Source organism: Oryctolagus cuniculus, chromosome 13 (genome assembly GCF_051225735.1).
Source record: "Oryctolagus cuniculus isolate XC-2025 breed Fujian yellow rabbit chromosome 13, ASM5122573v1, whole genome shotgun sequence".
Taxonomy (NCBI): Eukaryota; Metazoa; Chordata; class Mammalia; order Lagomorpha; family Leporidae; genus Oryctolagus; species Oryctolagus cuniculus.
The window spans coordinates 69,323,166-69,341,740 of NC_142879.1; the positions used below are offsets into that span (position 1 = coordinate 69,323,166).

At 42.3% G+C, this 18,575-nt stretch overlaps 1 protein-coding gene across 26 annotated transcripts in view; it reads left to right on the forward strand.

Moving 5' to 3' along the window:
* Nucleotides 1-18,575, forward strand: part of BEND7 (BEN domain containing 7) — a 98,059-nt gene that overhangs the window by 29,905 nt on the left and 49,579 nt on the right. For 23 of the 26 annotated variants that reach the window (XR_016219103.1, XR_016219104.1, XR_016219108.1 and 20 more), the window contains exons 3-5: nt 7,995-8,297; nt 11,042-11,164; nt 16,432-16,700. Coding sequence is in view for 14 of the 26 variants with exons in the window: in XM_008268113.5 (XP_008266335.3) it covers nt 7,995-8,297; nt 11,042-11,164; nt 16,432-16,700 (695 nt within the window). In the remaining 12 variants the exon portion in view is untranslated. The remainder of the gene's footprint in view (nt 1-7,994; nt 8,298-11,041; nt 11,165-16,431; nt 16,701-18,575) is intronic. The other 3 variants (XM_089311728.1, XM_089311730.1, XM_089311729.1) reach the window with 1 other exon arrangement.

Here is an 18,575-nt window from a genome sequence, read left to right on the forward strand (position 1 = left end):
TGTGGGCACGGTAGTATAGTAGTTTAGTAAAAGTCTGACCAATACTAAGTATAGTGGAACGATTGCATCAGCCCATTGTGCTAAGGTAGGGCACCAAGCATGGCACCCCCGGTGATGGATTTGATACAGGGTCAAAAGAGTAGAGTTGATTCTGACCACGGTGATTGCTATTTGCCTCAAGGATCAGGAGTTCAAGAGGGATAGGTTTGACTGACTTCACCAGATTGGAAACAAATGAAGTCATATCTCTTTTATTATTTATATGAATGCTTTGAACTCTCCATGTGTGAGCTTAATAGGAAATCTAGTATCTCCCTATAAGATGTCCTCCTTCCCTGAACTTTTAGTGAACCTCAGAGGGGCCGGGCTACTCAGGAAAGGACTGGAGTTCTGCTTATGTCCACATCACGTGCCCTACAGCTGCACTTCTGAATGCCCACTTATCTAAACTTTCTTCATCGAAACAGCCTTATTACGTTTCCACTACTCTCCAACCTTCTTTTTCTTTTTTTCTTTTGTGTTTGTTTATTTATTACTTGAAAGGCAGAGTGACAGAGGGAGGAAAGGAGGGGAGAGGGAGGAAAGGAGGGAAGAAGGAGGAGACAAAAACAGAGAGAAAGATCTTTCATCTGCTGGTTCACTCCCCAAATACCACTAGGGCTGGGACAGACAAAGCCAGGAGTCCAGACGCCAACCGGGTCTCCCTAATGGGTGGCAGAGGCCCAAGCACTTGAGCCATTGTCTGCTGCCTCACAAGTTGTATTAGCAGGGTGCCGGCTCCGAAGCAGAGGTACCGGGACTCGAACTGGCCCTCTGATAAGGATGTGAACATCATAAGCAGCGGCTTAGCCCTCTGTTAACCTCTGTGCCGCAATGCTTACCCTTGCAACCTTCTTTTTGTAATTCTCTTTACTGGTGTTAGGATCTACTCAGTCACCTGAGCTAGAAACTTCAGAGTTAACCTGTCCTTGATTTTTTTCTTGTCACCACCCTCGCCTCGTCCCCACAACCAGTTAATCACCAAGACTATTTGCGTAAACTCCTTCAATGACTCTCTCACTATGTTCTCGCTCCATTTCCATCCCCAGAATCCAGTGAAGGCTATCATTGCCATGTAGCCTTCAGCAATAACATTCGAATTGGGTTTCTTGCCACACTACTTTCACTGTAATTTTTCCAGAATCATTTTTCTAAAGCACATGTCTGTTTATTTGCTATCCTCGTATTAAAAGCAATAACGTATTTAAAATGATCCAATGTCTCCACTGTAAAATTCTTCTTTCTTTTTTTAAATATTTATTTATTTATTTGAAAGGCAGGGTAACAGAGAGAGACATCTTTCATGTACTGGTTCACTCCCCCAAATGGCTGCAACCGCCAGAGCTGGGCCAGTCCTAAGCCAGGAGCCAGGTCTCCCATGTGGGTGGCACTTAGGCCATCCTCATCCTCTGCTGCTTTCCCAGGTGCATTAGCAGGGAGCTATATTGGGAGTGGAGCAACCAGAACTGGAACTGGAGCCCATAAGGGATGCCAGTGTCACAGATGGCAGCCCTACCCACTATGCCACAACGCCGGCCCCCAAATTATTCTTCTTTAACTTGGCATGTAAGGCCCTTAATGGGGTGATGGTTTCACTACACGTTCCAGCCTCTTTGCCTGCCTGTCTAATAGAAACTTCAGAGTACCAGCACACAGCACTGCTGCTCAGGACAAAGGATAAAAGGTGGTACAGGTCTGTGAGCTGCTTCTGAGGCTCAAAGAATGACCTTCTGAGGAGCCAGGATGCCAGGTCCATTGTCCCAGTTCACGGAAATGAAAAAATGAGTAACTTTTATGCCATCGGCAGCAGGGGAAGCAGGACCCTCAGAAAAGAGTTTGGTTTCAGTCCAGTAAAGGAAGCAGAAAGTGTCATCTGCAAATAATAGGCCGCTTTGCTAACTTAATGTACTAGTCTGTTAGAATGCAGTACCTGAGGCAGGTTACTTCATAGAGAAGGTATTTCTTTTTGGCTCACAGTTCGGAGGTGCAAGGCCTAGGCACATCATCTGGTGATGGCCTTTTCACTGACTGAGTCCCTCTGCAGTGCAGAACATCACACGGCAAGAGACCGGGGATGTGCGTATCTGTCGGGGTCTGATCTCTCTCCCTCTCTGGCAGAGTAACAGGGCTGGGGGAATAGGACAACAGGTTGAGGAAGGGAGGGAGGGAGAGAGAGCTGGTTCATTCCCTGAATGGCTGCAACAGCCAGGACTGGGCCAAACCAATGTCAGGAGCCGGGAACTCCATCTGGGTCTCTCTTATGGATGGGTGGGGTCCAAACACTTAGGCCATCCTCTGATGTTTTCCCAGGCGTATTAGCTGGGAAATAGGTGAATGAGCTGGATTGGGAGCAGAGTAGCTAGGAGGCCAACTGGCATTCTGATGTGGGGTGCTGGGTTTCAAGCAGTGGCTTAGACTGCAGTACCAGAGCAGGCAGTACTCTCCCTCTTATAAAGCCAGCAGGGTTCAGGCAGTCCTGTGGGTTCTATCTGAATGGCCTTATAATCACGTTCCAGAGGTCCCACCTCGAAACACCGTAGTTGGAGTAAGTTTCCACCCTCTCCATACCTCACGGTGGACATTACATTTCAACACGGGAAGCTCTGTAAACACTCAGACTACACCCAGAGCACAGCACTGGAGTTCTGAGGCACATAGTTGACAGAGAGGGGAGATGATAGGGTGGGACCATTTTTCAGAGCAACAGATCAACATAAAGGGATTTGGATAAAGGATGGTAAGGAGGGGGAGAGTTTCTTTCTGCTTGTAATGAATGATCTTTGTATTTCTGGGGCCTTAGGAGGAACTTAATAAATGTTTATTGAATAATTTATTTCTGGTTACTTTTTTATGCTTTCATATTATTATATTTTTGTTGACTTAGTGTTGTATTTTTCTACTGGGCTTCATTTGGTTTTTGTTAAGCCATTTCTTTTCAGTTACTTAAGAATGGCTTATGGTGGGGCCAGTGTTATGGTGCAGTGGATTAAGCCACTGCCTGTGACACTGGCATGCTGTATGAGTACTGGTTCAAGTCCCGGCTACTCCACTTCTGATCCAACTTTTGCTGTTGTCCTGGGAAAGCAGCAGAAGATGCCCCCGCAGCAGATGATGAGCCCCTGCTGTCCCTGTGGAAGATGGAATTCCAGGCTCCTGGGTTTGGCCTCACCCAGCTCTGTTGCAGGAATGAACCATTTGGGGAGTGAATCCAGGGGTGGACGATCTCGCTCTCCCTGTCTCTCCCTCTTTCTGTAACTCTGCCTTTTAAATAAATAAAATAAATCTTTTTTTTTTTAAATAGAGACTTTTGGTATGCCTGCTATGTATACATCAGTATCAGTTCATTTGTAGGTCAAAGATGTGACTGTTCTTCATGCATCTTTATGAAATGGCACACACATGCAGGACATAGTATTCTCTCATATACTTTCCACCATTTTTATTTACAGCCACTCAGAATGTTTGGCTGTTGTCTTTTTCTTTCTTTCATCATTCCAGGATGTGAATAATCTGTGTAGAACGTCTTTCTCCCATGGCTGAGTTAAAGGAGCTCCTGTACGGTGATTTCTGTGTTGCCCTCGTACTTATCATCATCATGCAAGACTGTGTGTCGTTTAAGTTCTTTATGTAAAGGAAAATGGTTAGTAAAGTCTTAAATTTTAGTGAAGGGGAGCATTTAGCCTGTAATCTTTCTATATGTTGTTCAAGGCGTATTGTCACTTAACTCTCAAAAAGAGTATGGTTTACCAGTAAGTTAGGCAAATGGCATAGTTCCATTGTAGTAATATTTATTTTTGTTTGTTTTTCCTAAAAAAGAAAAAAAATCAGCCTCTTGGAGTTGAGTGTAAGTAAAGACAGAGATAAGTTTGGAAAGAAACCAGGAAAAGTGGGGTGGTGCTGGGGCGCAGTGGGTTAATCCTCTGCCTGCAGCACCAGAATCCTATATGGGTGCCTGATCTAGATCTGACGCTCCTCTTCCAATCCAGTTCTCTGCTGTGGCCTGGGAAAGAAGTGGGAGATGACCCAGGTGCTTCCAGGTCTCCGCATGGGAAAACGGGAACAGGCACCAGCTTCCTGGCTTTGGATCAGCGCAGCTCCAGCCGTTGCGGCCATTTGGGGAGTGAACCAGTGGAGGGAAGTCCTTTCTCTCTGTCTCTCTCTCTCACTGTCTGTAACTATACCTCTCAAATAAATAAATAAATAAATAAAATCTTAAAAAAAAAAACCAGGAAAAGTGTATAGGTTTCCTTACAGAATCATGTTTCTTTCAATGGCTCTTTGCTCCTACAGTTTCCTTTTCCTGATAATCTATGCAGGTGGAAGACAGTGACTAATTAGAACATTGCTGATGGAAGTCAACCAGTGCCTCCAATCTCAATCTCATATACTTTCCACCATTTTTTAAAATCAAAGAACTTTGGCTACACGGTGACAGGATAAGTCACTTTGTCTGAGGACAGCTGTCTTTTAGCAGTATCAGGTGCTCAGTCAGTGTCTCGATTTCTGAGAAAAACTTGAACCCTCCTGGATTACTTCTATGTACCCCTCAGTTATGTGTGCACAGTGTGGTCTGATTCAAACCTTCACTTTGTAATTCAGGAAACTGAAGTCAGAGTATCAAGGGACTTGTCCAATGGCCAATAGCAAGTTCGCATAGTAGGAAGCAAGTGCGGGCCTAGTGACACAGCCCAGCCTTTCTCCTGGACCACACTAATATCTGTTGTCTGAGCTTCTGGGGCCCAGCCTGATGATCTACTTTCAGCACTCACTGTCCCTAGTTCATGTAGGTTGAGTCAGCTTTTTTCTTGTCCCTACTTTTCAGTTTCTAGGTCTGTTCTACCCTCTGGCCTATCTGCCTCAGATGTACAAGGAAACCTCTTTCCCACTTTGTGCCCGAGACTCCTGCACCCAGGTCGAACCTTCAGGGCTGCTGGCCTCAGCTGCTTCCTGCTTCTTTGGATAAAGGAAGTACAATCGTACATTTGAGTTAACCGCAGAGACCCATTCCTGAATGTTCCATCACCCCCTGGGGAAGCCTAGTCTGTCCTCTCTGGGAGACAGGCTTTCCCCAACCAACCCCTTTTAACCTTTCCCACAGTTTCTCAACTTTCCTCTCGGAAGAAACTTATTTTCTGTCCTTTAAAATGTGCCTGAAGTCAGTCCAATTTGCTTCTGGCTTTCTGCTGTCTCCCTTACCAGAGCCACTGCTTCTTCCTTGGTTCCCCACCCCACCACCACTCCCTCCTCTGTCTCCAGTCTACATTGGGTTGGTTTGTTTTGCATCTGAACATCATAGGAGCAGCCCGTCACCATAGTCTCCCTTTGTACCTGATACCTATTTTTCTTGTCTCCACCTGTAGCTTAGGATTCTGGTTATCAGTATAAAAATGTTGTGATATAAAACTCCAGTTGTATTTTGTCTTGTAATTTTCCTGGGCATAAGTTCTATAACACTGGAAATGAGTTTATGACAGAGCAGATTTGCCCTTAATAGGTTCCAGAATGCTTGTGACTTTTTTTTCCCTAATGATAGCATTTTATCATAAACTTCTATCTATGGAGCAGAGGTAGCACCTTGGATGAGAAGCACATCCCTTTTCTTGGGATGTGTCAGGGTTAGCGTGGAAAAGTGAGTTGGCACTGTCTCGACCCAGAATGAGCGTGCCTGCGCCTGCATGGCATGGCTAGTGGCAGCTCTTTCTGGAATCCTGATAGAGAGGAAAGAGCCAGCAGCCTGTGCCAACAGAGACCAGTCTGTGCACAGCCTTTGGTGCACATGGCTGACTGTGAGGGCTGACTAGAAAACACTCAGGAAGGGTGATTCCTCTTTCCCAAATGGTGTTGCTAACTGAGCCAGGAAAATATCTGGGCAGATGCTGAGATGAACACCGTATTTGCCTGTAGGTTTACCTTTCAGAATAAAGATTCTGAATTCCCCTGGGAACTCCTCCAAGCATACCTGTTCCACAGCCGTCTTGAGGAAGTTGTAAATTTTCCTGACTTTGCATTATTTAAATCATGCTTGGCCATTCGTTCTCATGAAATCTGGAATATGATTTATTGTTTCTGTATTACAGTTTTCACTGATTTGAGGTAGAAATAGTTCTATTACAAATTACATAAGCTTATTTCAACACATAGCAATATTGTCAATTTGGAAACCTGTATTGCTTATGTGTTCGTGTGTATTCAATATTAAGACAGAAATAATGTTTTAACTGTTTTTGAAAACTAAAGATATTTATGTCAAAATTTCAAAATTTTCTTGTATTCAGTAATGTTACCCATATGTTAGTATGCTAATATCTAACTAGGCAACCCAAAATACCTTGGTTATTGTGCAATTGCCCGTTCTTTGGAGAAAACTGGCTAACATGATGCTACATGCATTAAAGCATCATTATTTTAAATGTTCTATTTTTGCAGAAGCTATGTTTTTCCTAATAGATTTTTTTTCTTTTGGCCTTTTCTTTTCCTTACAGTGTAAATTTCAAGCATTTAGTAGTCATTGCATAAGTGTATGTACATACCCTGGCATAAGACTTTCATTTTAATATTTGGGTTAGTAAAAAAAAAAATCCACTTATCTTTGTGAAGCTACTGGATGATGTATAGTTTAAGAAGAGAATATGTGTGAAATAGCTCCTAATAGATACTGGATTCCTCTCTTGTTAGTAATACAAAATATTTTATATCCATACAATTGTGTAGCTAATGTTAATATTTATTTATTAAGTCCCTCACCCCTGGCTAGTATAGAGATATCTTAGTTTTAAAAAAAAAATCTGAAGGGAAAAGAATCTTAAGAAAGAGGTCAGTGTAAGAGCTCTGGAGATGGGTTGTGTGACTTTACTGAGATGTGTGCTTGAAAATGGTCAGAGTGGTAAATTTTATGTTGGTCTTTTTTTTTTTTTTTTTTACCATAATTTTAAAAAGAAGTCAGTGTAGGTGAGGTGGAGTACAGAGAGACAAGTTGGTGCTACACGAGAAGCAGCCATGGATTGGTCTGGGTGGTCAAGGTGGTGGATTGGGTCTGGGAGAAAGGCAAAGCAAGGTGAAGTGTACCTGGACTCCTACAACCAGTTACCTGCAGTGGGCAGGGTCCCCATGGACATCACGAGGCTGGGGCGATGCGAGTTGGAGCACCAGACAAAGCCCTCCTCGCTTGCCATGCTGATACTTTAGGTACTTCTCTCTGTCTCTTGTTGCCCTTTCCAATGCCGATGTCTGCCAACAGTGTGTCACCCTGGAGGCCGTCCTCTTTTCAGAGTGCTGCTACCTGGCTCCTGGCTTCAGATCTGCGCAGCGCGCCTGCTGCAACACACCTGCTGTAGTGGCCACTTGGGGGGTGAACCAACAGAAAAAGGAAGACCTTTCTCTCTGTCTCTCTCTCTCACCGTCTAACTCTGCCTGTCAAAAAAAAAAAAAAAAAAAAAAGAGAAGAGTTCTGCTAATGTCTCCTTCAGCCCATTCTGAAAAAGCCTTGCATCCTAGTAGATACCACACATTCTTCCCTGTATTTGTGCCTGCTGGCTGTGGCTAACGGTCAAGCCGAGTGGAACCGTGTGAGCTGCCTGACCGACCTGGATTTCCATTACAAGTGGGTGGCTGTAGCAGATCAAAGCAGGTTGCCGTCCTCCAGGTCCAGCCTTGGTCCTTCGCCTCAGCCTCTTTTCTTAGGACATTCTTCACTCAGAAAACGCTTCCACGTTCCTCCCTGATGACACCCACTCAGGAAAATGAGATGCACCAGGAATATGATCAGTTTCTTCAAACCATAGGTTTTCCTACCTTTAATTTTATGAGTAACTTAAGTTTATGGTAACAGTAGTCTTTCCCATTTCCAGCGAAGGATTTTTGTTTGTTTTTTTTATGGTTGGTTGGTTTATTTTTGGTGGCGGGCTCTTTTTTCTTTTGTTAATTTACAGTGCTAACTTTGACCTTGTTTCCATTAGGAGATGAAAGCATGGAAATTAAAAAACAAATTACAGGAATGAGAAGATTACTGAATGACAGTACTGGAAGGATATACCAGCGTGTTGGCAAAGAAGGAGAAAAATTAAAAGAAGAGCCCCAGGACTTGGACTTAGTGTGGCCTCAGCGTTTGAACTCCTCTGCGGAGGCCCCACAAAGCCTCCACCCTTCTTCACGCGGTGCATGGAATGAGCTACCACCCCAAAGCGGGCAGTTCTCAGGGCAGTATGGCACTCGTTCTAGAACCTTCCAGAGTCAGCCCCACACTGCTATGAGCTCCAATGGTATGGCTGTCATCACACATGCAGAAAGCACTCATGGGGGTCTGCCTTGACTTGTTTTATTTCTTAATATTCAGCTTGTTCTTTGATTTTGATTCATTAAGCCCTCCCTTAACTATCTGCTTTCATTGGGTTATTAAAGGTAGAGAACAGGTAAAGGAAAAAGTTGAAGTGTTTAAAAAAATTCAACCCAAAACTGAGAATCAAGAAAGGGGGGCTTCTATGTTAGATCTGAAGGTTTCCCTGGCTTTAAGAAGGTAAAGATAGATAGACATCGTCAGAAGAGACTGGACATTGGGGTAGAAAGAGCTCCCATTTGTCACTAAGAGAAACTTTGTTGTCCTGTGGTCCAACATTAACATAGCCTCTTGCTTACTCCCTCACTTCTCTTCATTATCAGAAGACTCCTATTGAAGGGGAGAACCATAACCTAGCAACCTGTACCAGTTTCAGCATTGAACCAAATGATCCATGTTTAATAACTTGCTTCATTAGTAAAAACTTTCCGGCATCAGTATTGTAATACAGCAGGTTAAGCCAACACTTACACTGCTGGCATCCCATATGGGAACTCTGGGGTTGAGTTCCAGCCGCTCCACTTCCAACCTAGCTTCCTGCTAATGCTCCTGGGAGTGCAGCAGAAATACTTGGGTCCCTGCCCACCTGTAGGGGAGACAGGATGGAGTTCCTTACTCCTGGCTTCAACCTGGCCCAGACTGCTATTACAGTCATTTGGGGAGTAAACTAGCAGATGAAAGATCTTCCTTTGTCTCTCCCTCTCTCTGTAGCTCTGCCTTTCAAATAAATAAATAGATTTTCAAAAATTAAAATTTCCCTAATTAAAAATGGCATTTTTTTAGAGTTTACAGGAAAAAATTGATGTTTTTTGGTTATATTAATTTTCCACCCACTAACACTGGAAAACTTGAGTATGATGTTATTTGTTCAGTGAATTATATATAGATGTGCATATTTGTCATTTTCATAAAAAGAATAAGGAAAAAAGAAGAAGGCATTTTCAATTTCCAAGAGGTTAAGGATTTTATTTTCATTTTTATTTCATGATATACTTCAAGAACAAGAGAACTATTTTTACTTTTTTTTTCAAAAACACAATTTTGCATTAAGCAGTTCAGAGGCATGAAGAGCCATCCTGAAACGCTGAGGAGACAGCCAGGGGCCCCTAGGAAGGAGGGGTGGCTCCCCTTCCTCTACATATTACAGAAGCCAGTATCCAGGTTAGAGGGAGAGGGCTCTTTAAAGACTCCTCCATGAAAGAAAAGGCATTTCTCTTTAAAATTAGAAAATGATTCATAGCAAACTGAGAAGAGTTGGTTTTGTCCTCTAAAAATGATGAAGATAGTACTTAGAATAGTGATTACGAATCTTCCACAAGGCCTTCCTCACTCTGCTGCCGTCAGAGAGACAATAACCAAAATAAAAAACCCTTCAGTATGTATGAAGTCAGTCAACCCCATGCCAGAAAGTTCGAGAAAACAATGTTCTGCTTCCCAGTACACAACAAGGATGGTGCATTGACTTTGGGGGAAATGTTATTCATGTTAATGAAAATCCCAAACATCAATTCCCTGCATCGATTTGAAAATAGATCTTTTTGTGTTTATTGATTGCATGTATTCAGTAGAAACACATTGTATATAACCACGACGATTTTGGCATTTCGTTGGAATTATTTGTAATTTTAAAGTGGTATCATCTCAGTTTGCTACAATTTTGAATGTAAATCATTGTGCTACTCCAAACATTAAGTTATCTTTATATAATTTATGATTTTGCTGTGGTAAACTTTTCTATAGTGTCTGAAAATAATGTATATTATAGAATTTCAATCACGTTTAATACATAATAAAACATACGATTGGATCAAAACCTCAGAGCTTCCTCTGCCTCTCTGAGAAAGCACAGGTGGTAGCACTGTGCACTGATGACAGAGGAAACCCCAGTCTGAGAGCCATCTTCCACATAGCTGTGTTCTCCCATGGACTACAGCGTAGTGTTTGTTTATACAGAAGAGAAACAGAATAACAGTTTTATTAAGAAAAATATATCCAATTTAAACAAGGAGAAAGAGACTGTGGTATAGGAAACGTAAGAAATAGGCACGGACAAGGGATGTAGGAGGATCTCCTTGATGAAGTTAGGGACAAGAAAGCCAACCCACCAACACGCCCTAACTCATCAGTTGGCGTGTGTACCCTCCCCTGTTCTGCTCCCCCCAGAGATCATTCTCAGAGTTTTCATGCATTCACAGCTCTTCATTTCAGAAATAACATGCTTAATGTTGAAATGATTTTTCAGTAATTAGACTCATTTAATATAAACTCTGATAACATAACACAGCTACCAGTGTTTTTGTCAGGCTTCTCTCATAGCTAGTTTTTGTACGAACCAGCGTGAAATGTGCTCATAGTGGGTTTTTGGGATATTGTTAGCCGAGATGCACAGGTCTGACAATAGAAAGCCCTGCTGAGGCTGCACATCGTGTGCATGTGTTCATGTGGGCTTTTCCACCATGACACAGCGTGCACCTTACCATGTAGAAGCCTGCATAATTAGATACAGGCAGACCCCAAGATGTAGGTATGAAAATTAGTGGGTATGTTTCTTTTTAGCATACTACTATCAAGATCTCTTCTCTTTCTCTTCATATCTATATATAATATACTATATATATATGTATTTTTTTGGTTTGTGAGGAGTATGTCATTCTTCTCTTTCGTGCTTAGGAGAACTTCCAGTGATGAATTCATCAGGTGGCCCGAACTGCTGTACTTGTAACTGCCAGTCAACGTTGCAGGCCATTCTCCAAGAACTCAAGACCATGAGGAAACTGATACAGATTCAAGCAGGTACACAGATCAGGCTTCAGAATGAGCCCTTTGATTTTTTTTTTAGTGTGTATCTGACATCTTTAGTTGGGATGTTCATTGTACTTTTATCATAGTGTTCAATCCACCTTGCTGTCTTGCTGTGCCTTCTCGAGCATCCATTTCCTTGGCTTTTTCTGCAATCTTTTTTTTTTTTTTTTTTTTTTAGCAAAGCCCACACTTTTTTTTTTTTATTGCTAGAAATACTTCTCATAAGTTTTGTGTATTTTCTCCATATATTTCACCCCATGATATCCTTGTACTTCACAGATTTGTCTTTTAATTAAATTTTGGAGCAGTTCTGTGTGATGGAGCCACTTAGGAGGCATGGGCTGAATACGGCTTAGGACATAAGCACATAGAAATGTTCACCATCAGGCTCCACTTGTGGCTTTTCTCTCCCACATCCAGGATGCAGAAGCTCAGAAACACTCCATATTCTGTCTCTCTGTTTGTATGATTCCTCTTGTGGTTCTCAGTGCTGTTAGGCAAATGGAAGACAGAAGAGCAGTGAATTTGTAGTTTGGGATGGTGTGACAAAACGAGGTAGGTTTGCTGCCCAGTGTGCACAAAATCCAACCTACAGCGTTGGTCTTTAAGAAAAAGACTTTATGTACATGGCCAGCCAGCATGTAGATGGGGTGAAACCCAAATCTGTCTCCGCAGTCGTAGGTGTCAGGAGAGAGAAGCTGGGATGTGGACACAAGGACAGGGCGCTTTCTGATTGGCAGGACCATGAATGGATCAGTGGGAGGGAGAGTTCAGGCAGTAGCCTTGGTAGTCTTCCGACCCCTGGTATCCTAAAGCTGTCTGGCTCTTGTGTTCAAGGTCACTCACCAATTTCGGGTTCTGAGGGAGGTGTGCAACTGTGGTTCCTGGTATCATGTGTAGGTCATAGTCCTCCATTTTGCACATGTGCAGCTTAGGTGGTCAATCTGTATCTGGTTGAAACTGAATTAGGCCAGTTTGGAGGTGAGGCCTGTAAAAACAACTTAAAAATGGTGACTTAGAATCCTGTCTTGTATGGCTGGCCGCCATTGTTGAAGGATGGAGCAGGGAGGTTTTCTTGGAAGGAATGGGGAAACACAGAGGTGTCCAAAGGAGACCCCACTTACTCCGATGTCCAGTTTCTCCTGTTCTGGCTGACTTGTGAGCCTCCAGGTTCACATCTATAAATGGAGTAGTGATATCTAAATCACTAGGTTGTTCTCAAAATCGGAAAGAGATAGTAAATGGAAATGAACTTTATAAACACGATGCAAGCATCAGCTATTTCATTAGTGTGGTTTTAAAGCTGATGGAACATTTCATGAAGTCTGGAAGTCTAAGTCTTCAATGAAGCTGCTATTTTCTCATCTCCACTGTTGGGGAATGAAAGTGTTGCAGGGATCAGGACCCCCTGCTACACTTAGTCCATGTTCTGGTCTTCCCACGTGTAGGAACACAACCGGCAGATGTAGATAGAGGTGAGCAGGAAAGTAGGATTTATTGAAAGGCAAAGGGTTAGTACACACTCTAACGTAAGTGTAGGCACCCTCATGAAGGAGAATTACCCCCACGTGGGCTGGGGTCATTCTTTTATAAGCTTAGGGGTGGTGCTTGGGGGCAGGGCAGGGCCTCTTTGAATATTCAAAGGACATGGGGTTTGGGGTGAGGCTGCAGCACACGTGGTGGTCTGTAGGAAGGCACCATGGCTCCTGGGGCGTGAGGGGAACCTGCAAGATGGGCAGTGGGTGGGTGAGCCTTCAGCCATGCTGAGCCTGCATGGAGGGAGAGGGGATTTGGACAGTGTGTGGGGCTTGGGTGCTGGCAGTCCACAGCTCCTTGCAGCCCACTAGCTTCCTGCCTACCGAAATCAAAGGGGTCAGAATTTTTTTGGGGGCACAGGTACAAGCAACAATAGGTCATTCTTTTAAGCTTTCCTTCTGATCAGAGGGAACTACTACTTGGTTTTGGGAAGCAGCAGGAAATGGACAGTGCAGCTGTGTCATGACTGGCAGTCCTACCCTTTCAGTGTAATGGCATTCAGGAAGGTCATCCTTCAGACACTGTTCTCGGTGCCATTTAGTGAATTCTAGTAAAATCTTCATATTCGATGATGTGGATTTGATATGAAAAGCTCGGTGCTTAGACATATCAGTCACCCAAGATCTCATTAAAGTAAGGTGAGCTAAAGGCTTTCTGGAAAGCAACACCTTTTTAAGCATTGAACTTGGTTTTATCCCAAGGCAAAAATAAGCGTTTTGCTCAATTCAGTAAGCATTTGACTCACCTTGTTCCACCACTGTAATCTGTGTTCTATTAACCTGGCAAAGGTTAACATCTCCTAAAGAAGCAGCTCAGAAAGAAAGGTTACTTTATTACACACAGATTCTTTTCTCAGAGGAAGAATTTGTTAGCACTTAAGAAAATATGCATATGAAATTATAATGATTTATTTTGTTACTTAAGCTCCTTACTACTGAAATGGCAGACTACAAATTGCAACCATTTAAATCCTTGACTGAAGCCTTTTTAGAATCTATTAAGTAAATGCCATTTTGTCACCATGTTTTCTCTTCTGAACCTTTGCAGATTAAGGAGGTAAATGATTCCAAAGCTATGGATAGCATAAAGGATGAACAGAATAAATTACTCTCCTTTAATTTTCTTCAACTTAAAAATGAGTGTTGTGTGGGTAGATCTACTTAAGATTTATTATCTATAAGACTTAAATTTAAATTACTTTAGAAAATTTTCACCTTTATTTTAGGGAGAAGACCAGGGGAAAGATCAAGTGGTAGGATCTGAATGCTGGAGACAAGCTATGCCTAGGTTTGCAGAAGGAGTAGAAAAACTCAGATCGTCTCGATGTTCTTTAAACCAGATTCTCTTTTAATTTGGAATAGGGAAGCTTCGAGAGGCTTGCAGTCTAGATCATTGCTTCGGTATCTGAATCACTGCTTTAGTGTCCGTTTGACATAGGGAACTTACTCCTAGCCTGGACTGAAAATGCGGATAGAACAGAGAGAAATTTTCTACTTAGTACAGAACACCCCCAAAACTGGTGGGAGGAGTTGTTGTAGGACCCCCAAAACTGGATGCGCTTGACATGCAAAAGGCCAATCACTGACATCAGGGTAGTGGGAGAAAGGAGATGTTAATTGCAAAGCACAGAACAAGGAGCCAGGCAGCTGTTGTTGAATCCCTGGGCTCCTCAAGGAGCTAAGAGTACAGGTTCTTATAGAAGAGGGTGAGGTTGGGGCCAACAGCTGCATGTTCAGTTCACTGGTTGTTCAGGGGTACTTGAGGCCTTCCTATAATTGTCAGCGATATTGTGTCCTTCAGGGAATGTTTTGGGTGATAAAGAGGGCTTCAGTTAGTCTAGGGGCTGCATGCACGTGGTAGTTACCTTTTGCTCGGGGTCCAGAGTTCCTGGAAAAGAAACCCCTCGAGACAGGATGTTTCTGTGGGAGAAACAAATGATTTCAGAAGTCCACTGATTAGAACTGTGCAGGACCAGTGATTAGGGACCTTGTAGGGCCAGCTGCACCACTCCCTCAATGTAATGCAGTAATTTTAGCAGGTGGTTCATTTGGGATCGTAAAGGTAGGGGAAGGAACTTCCAGCTAAGGGAATGAGCCTGGGAGACTGCTGGGTGATATCTAGTAACTATCTGTGTTCAAGGCATTGTAGAGCTGCTCCAGTTCAAACTGGCTGCACATTAGACTCCCTGAGGAGCTTTAAAACAATGCTGATGTATGGGCCCCTGGAAATTTTGATTCACTTAGTCTAGGGCAGAGCTGATGCAACAAAGATTTTTTTTTTTTTAAACTCCAGAGGATTCTAATATATAGCTAACCAAGGTCAGGAATCAGTGAGCTTGACTACCGTAACAATGGTTAAAAAACTTCTCTGTGCTCTCGTGTGCTGCAAGTAGTTTGTTTCTAATTCTTACAAATTGCCTTTCAGTCTGGTGATGAAAATAGCAGGATCAAAGTATAAACATGCTTTCAGACTGATAAGAAATGACTGCGGGTACACATTTGACATCGTGGTTGGGACAATGCCTGGGACGCCCATATCCCGTATCAGAGTGCCTGAGTTAGAGTTCCAGCTCTGCTCCAATTCCAGCTTCCTGCTAATGCTTGCCCTAGGAGGCAGCCAGTGATGTCTCCAGTGGCTGGGTCCCTGCTCCTCATGTGAGACACCCAGATGAAGTTCCAGCTCTGTCTATTGTAGATGTTGGGGAATGAGTCAGCAAATGGGAAGTTGCTCTCTGCATCTATCTATCTATCTCAGATAAATAAAAACCTTTAGTTCTCATTTAGCTTATATGTTATAGTTTTTTGTTAAAAACCAGATATATCCTGTGTTGATATTTGGTTAAACATATGAATACATGAAGACTTAAATAAGAATAATAAGAGTGTTACATGTTTACCAAGTGCAAGTATGTATTCACTTTTGAGTTCTTAGTCCTTGGGCTTTGCCTTTCATCTTTGGACATCAGACTATTTCTAGAGTTTTCTAATATGCTGGAGTTGTACGGGATTATAGTATTCCTGTTTTGCAGCTGCATAATACAGAGATCTGGAGAAGCAGCCTGATCTGAAGTCATGTAACATGGAGCTCTCAAAATAGCTGGTGTGTGCAGAGTGTTTGGAGAAGAAAGAGTTACTGGGTCAGGTTAAGCGGCTAAGTTTTTGCACGTGCTTACTGCTCCCTATTGTAGAATCATTTCGAACAGTCTCTTTAGATCAGCTTTTACCAGATGATCATCACAGCTTCATCTTTGTCAGTATTGGCACCTGTAGATTCTTAGCAACCGATCAGTTTAACTCCAAATGAAACAGATGGAGTGTTCCTGAAATGTGCTTAGCAGAAAGCACTGGTACCTGTACCTGAATTTGAGTTCGGAGCTCTCTTTTATCTTAAAATGTCATATGATTTACAAGTCATGCTCAAACGTTTTCTCTTGGCTCATAACTCTTTGCTTCCATTGAGCCGGGTCGTGGCAGTACGTTGTAGTGATTCACAGTGTTTGGAGCAGGTTTTTCTCCTGGGTGTTCTGCTGCTTCTAGGACTTTAAGGTGCTCCAGAGCCTGCATTTGGTAACCTTTAGATGGAATGTGAGATTTATTTTGGCGTGCTTCATCCTTGAGGGAGCCTCGCTTCAGTTTTGTTTGTACATTGCATAGACAGACCAGGGATAAGTTTCCTAAGTTAGACACAAGTGCCTGTACCGTATTTTTGTTTATTGTTCACAGTTGGAACACAAAACAGACAACAACCCCCAATTTCCCTTATATGCTCCCAGCGAACTGGTGTCTCCCGCAAGAGAACTAAAAAGAAAAAAGTGCCCCCCAAGACTGTTGAACCTCTCACTGTGAAACAGAAGCCCAGCGTGTTAGAAATTGAGAAGACGATGACAGCAGTGGCCTCTGAGCAGGCGGGGCTCCAAGCCACTGAGCACACCTCCACCGGGGAGAACCGGGTCCTGGGATTCGGCATTGTTCTCGAATCGCCTGCCTCAGATGTAAGTTGATAACCTTCTGGCTGCTGACTCGAACGTGATGTAACCGCCAGGTATTTTAGTATTAATACATTCTCCCCTGGACTAGTTCTCTCAAGACAACTAGAGAAACTTGCAGAATACATGTGGAAGAGAGGAAACGAAAACTCACAATTTCCTTGTCTGGAATTGTCTTTTCTGAATATTTTATGCTGTATTTATTTAAGCATGTTTCCATTCTTTATCTTTGGAAGAAGAAGGGTGAGGGCATAAATCATCTGCTTGCTAATTTCTTTAACATTTTTAATTTCTAAGTGGCAGTTTTCAATTTCCTCAATGTGGAGAACTAAAAGCACATAATTAAATCCTTAGTAGATGGACATAAATGAACAGAACCATACAGATAAGGTCATACCTTTCTGGAAACACAAACTAATAATAAAAAAGGAGCAGTAGTACTAATTCTATTTTATAGATGCAAGCTACACTGCTAATTAGGTGGCAGTGCCATGCCATTTCCTTCGTGTAATGATAGGTTAACGCTCTGCAAAGGTTCTGCTATTTTAATATCATAGTCAGAGTGTTGTTGCAGTCCAGGATGTTGGATTACATTTGAGATAACCATCTGACTTGCCATTTTGTCTTCATAGGACCATAAATGAATTTCTTTCATTACATGCTACATTTGCAACTGCATACTCCATTGACAGTATCTTTATCTAAGTGCATTTATGTTTCAACCCCAGCTTGTTGGGAGAGTTCTTAAAATAAACAAGAAAGAGTGATCTATTATTATCAGATTGCATAGGATGAGAATCCTGCTGAGAACTCCCACAGCCTATATAGGATTAGAGTTGGGCCCTACCTTTTAGATTCAAATTAAGAAACAAATTGCTATTTAAAAAAAAAAAAAGTCCTGTTTTAAATTTAGGAAGACAGCTTGCTAGCATATATCCACATTAGAACCTTAGTAAAGGGTGGTGACAAAAGTAATCATCTTGTGACCTTTTCAGACTGGAAAATCGTTTGAACTTTTATCCAAACATTGGTATTAAAGAAGTTTTTTTTTTTTTTTAAATCTATGAACACATTTACAACTGTTTGGATGTTTTTCAAGACTAAAATGTTAATTTAAGAAAATCATTACTGTTCTACCCTAGACCAGGCAGCTCACGTGAATATGTCACAACGTTATTGCAGCTAAGGCTCCGGTCAAACCTCGGGTGGACCATGCATTTGGAAAAAGATGGAGTATTCTGCAACACAGAATACATTCCTTCAGTCCTGAGCAGTTTTCATGATGCTTTTTTTTTTTCCCCCTTAAATTTTCTAAGCCTTCTTTTCTGACGGGCATTGTTCTTTCAGGACAGTAATTTGAGATACATTAATCATTTCCCAAATGGGGTGCCCGGATGCTAGTAACCAGTCTTTCTCCTTTTCTTTTTTATTTTCAAGCTCAAACCATACTTCAGAGATAAATCGAAAAAGAGTTGAAAAAAAATCTTATATGTGTGTGTGTATGTCTGTGTGTGTTTGAAATAGAATACAATTTTTGTTAGCTCTATCAATATCAGTATTTTGTTTGTATATTATTTTTAAAATGTTTACTTAAGATTATTTTTGCCAACAGGAGTTAGTAAGTTTGATAAAGCACATTCAGAATTGTCTATGTAGACTCAGTAAGGTGCTGCTTGTCTTTGATTAAAGAAAGCATGCTTCTAAGACATTGCAAAACCCTCTATGCGAATATTGTCTTCATCTTGCTGTTGGACCATCTGAGTCCTCTCTTTGATAGAAACCGTACCTGCACCTAGAGAGCATGGCAGGGAGTGGGAGCACTGGAAGAGGAAGTACTGTCTGCGGGAAGTCTCACGAGCAATTGTCCCTGGCTGGGGAGTG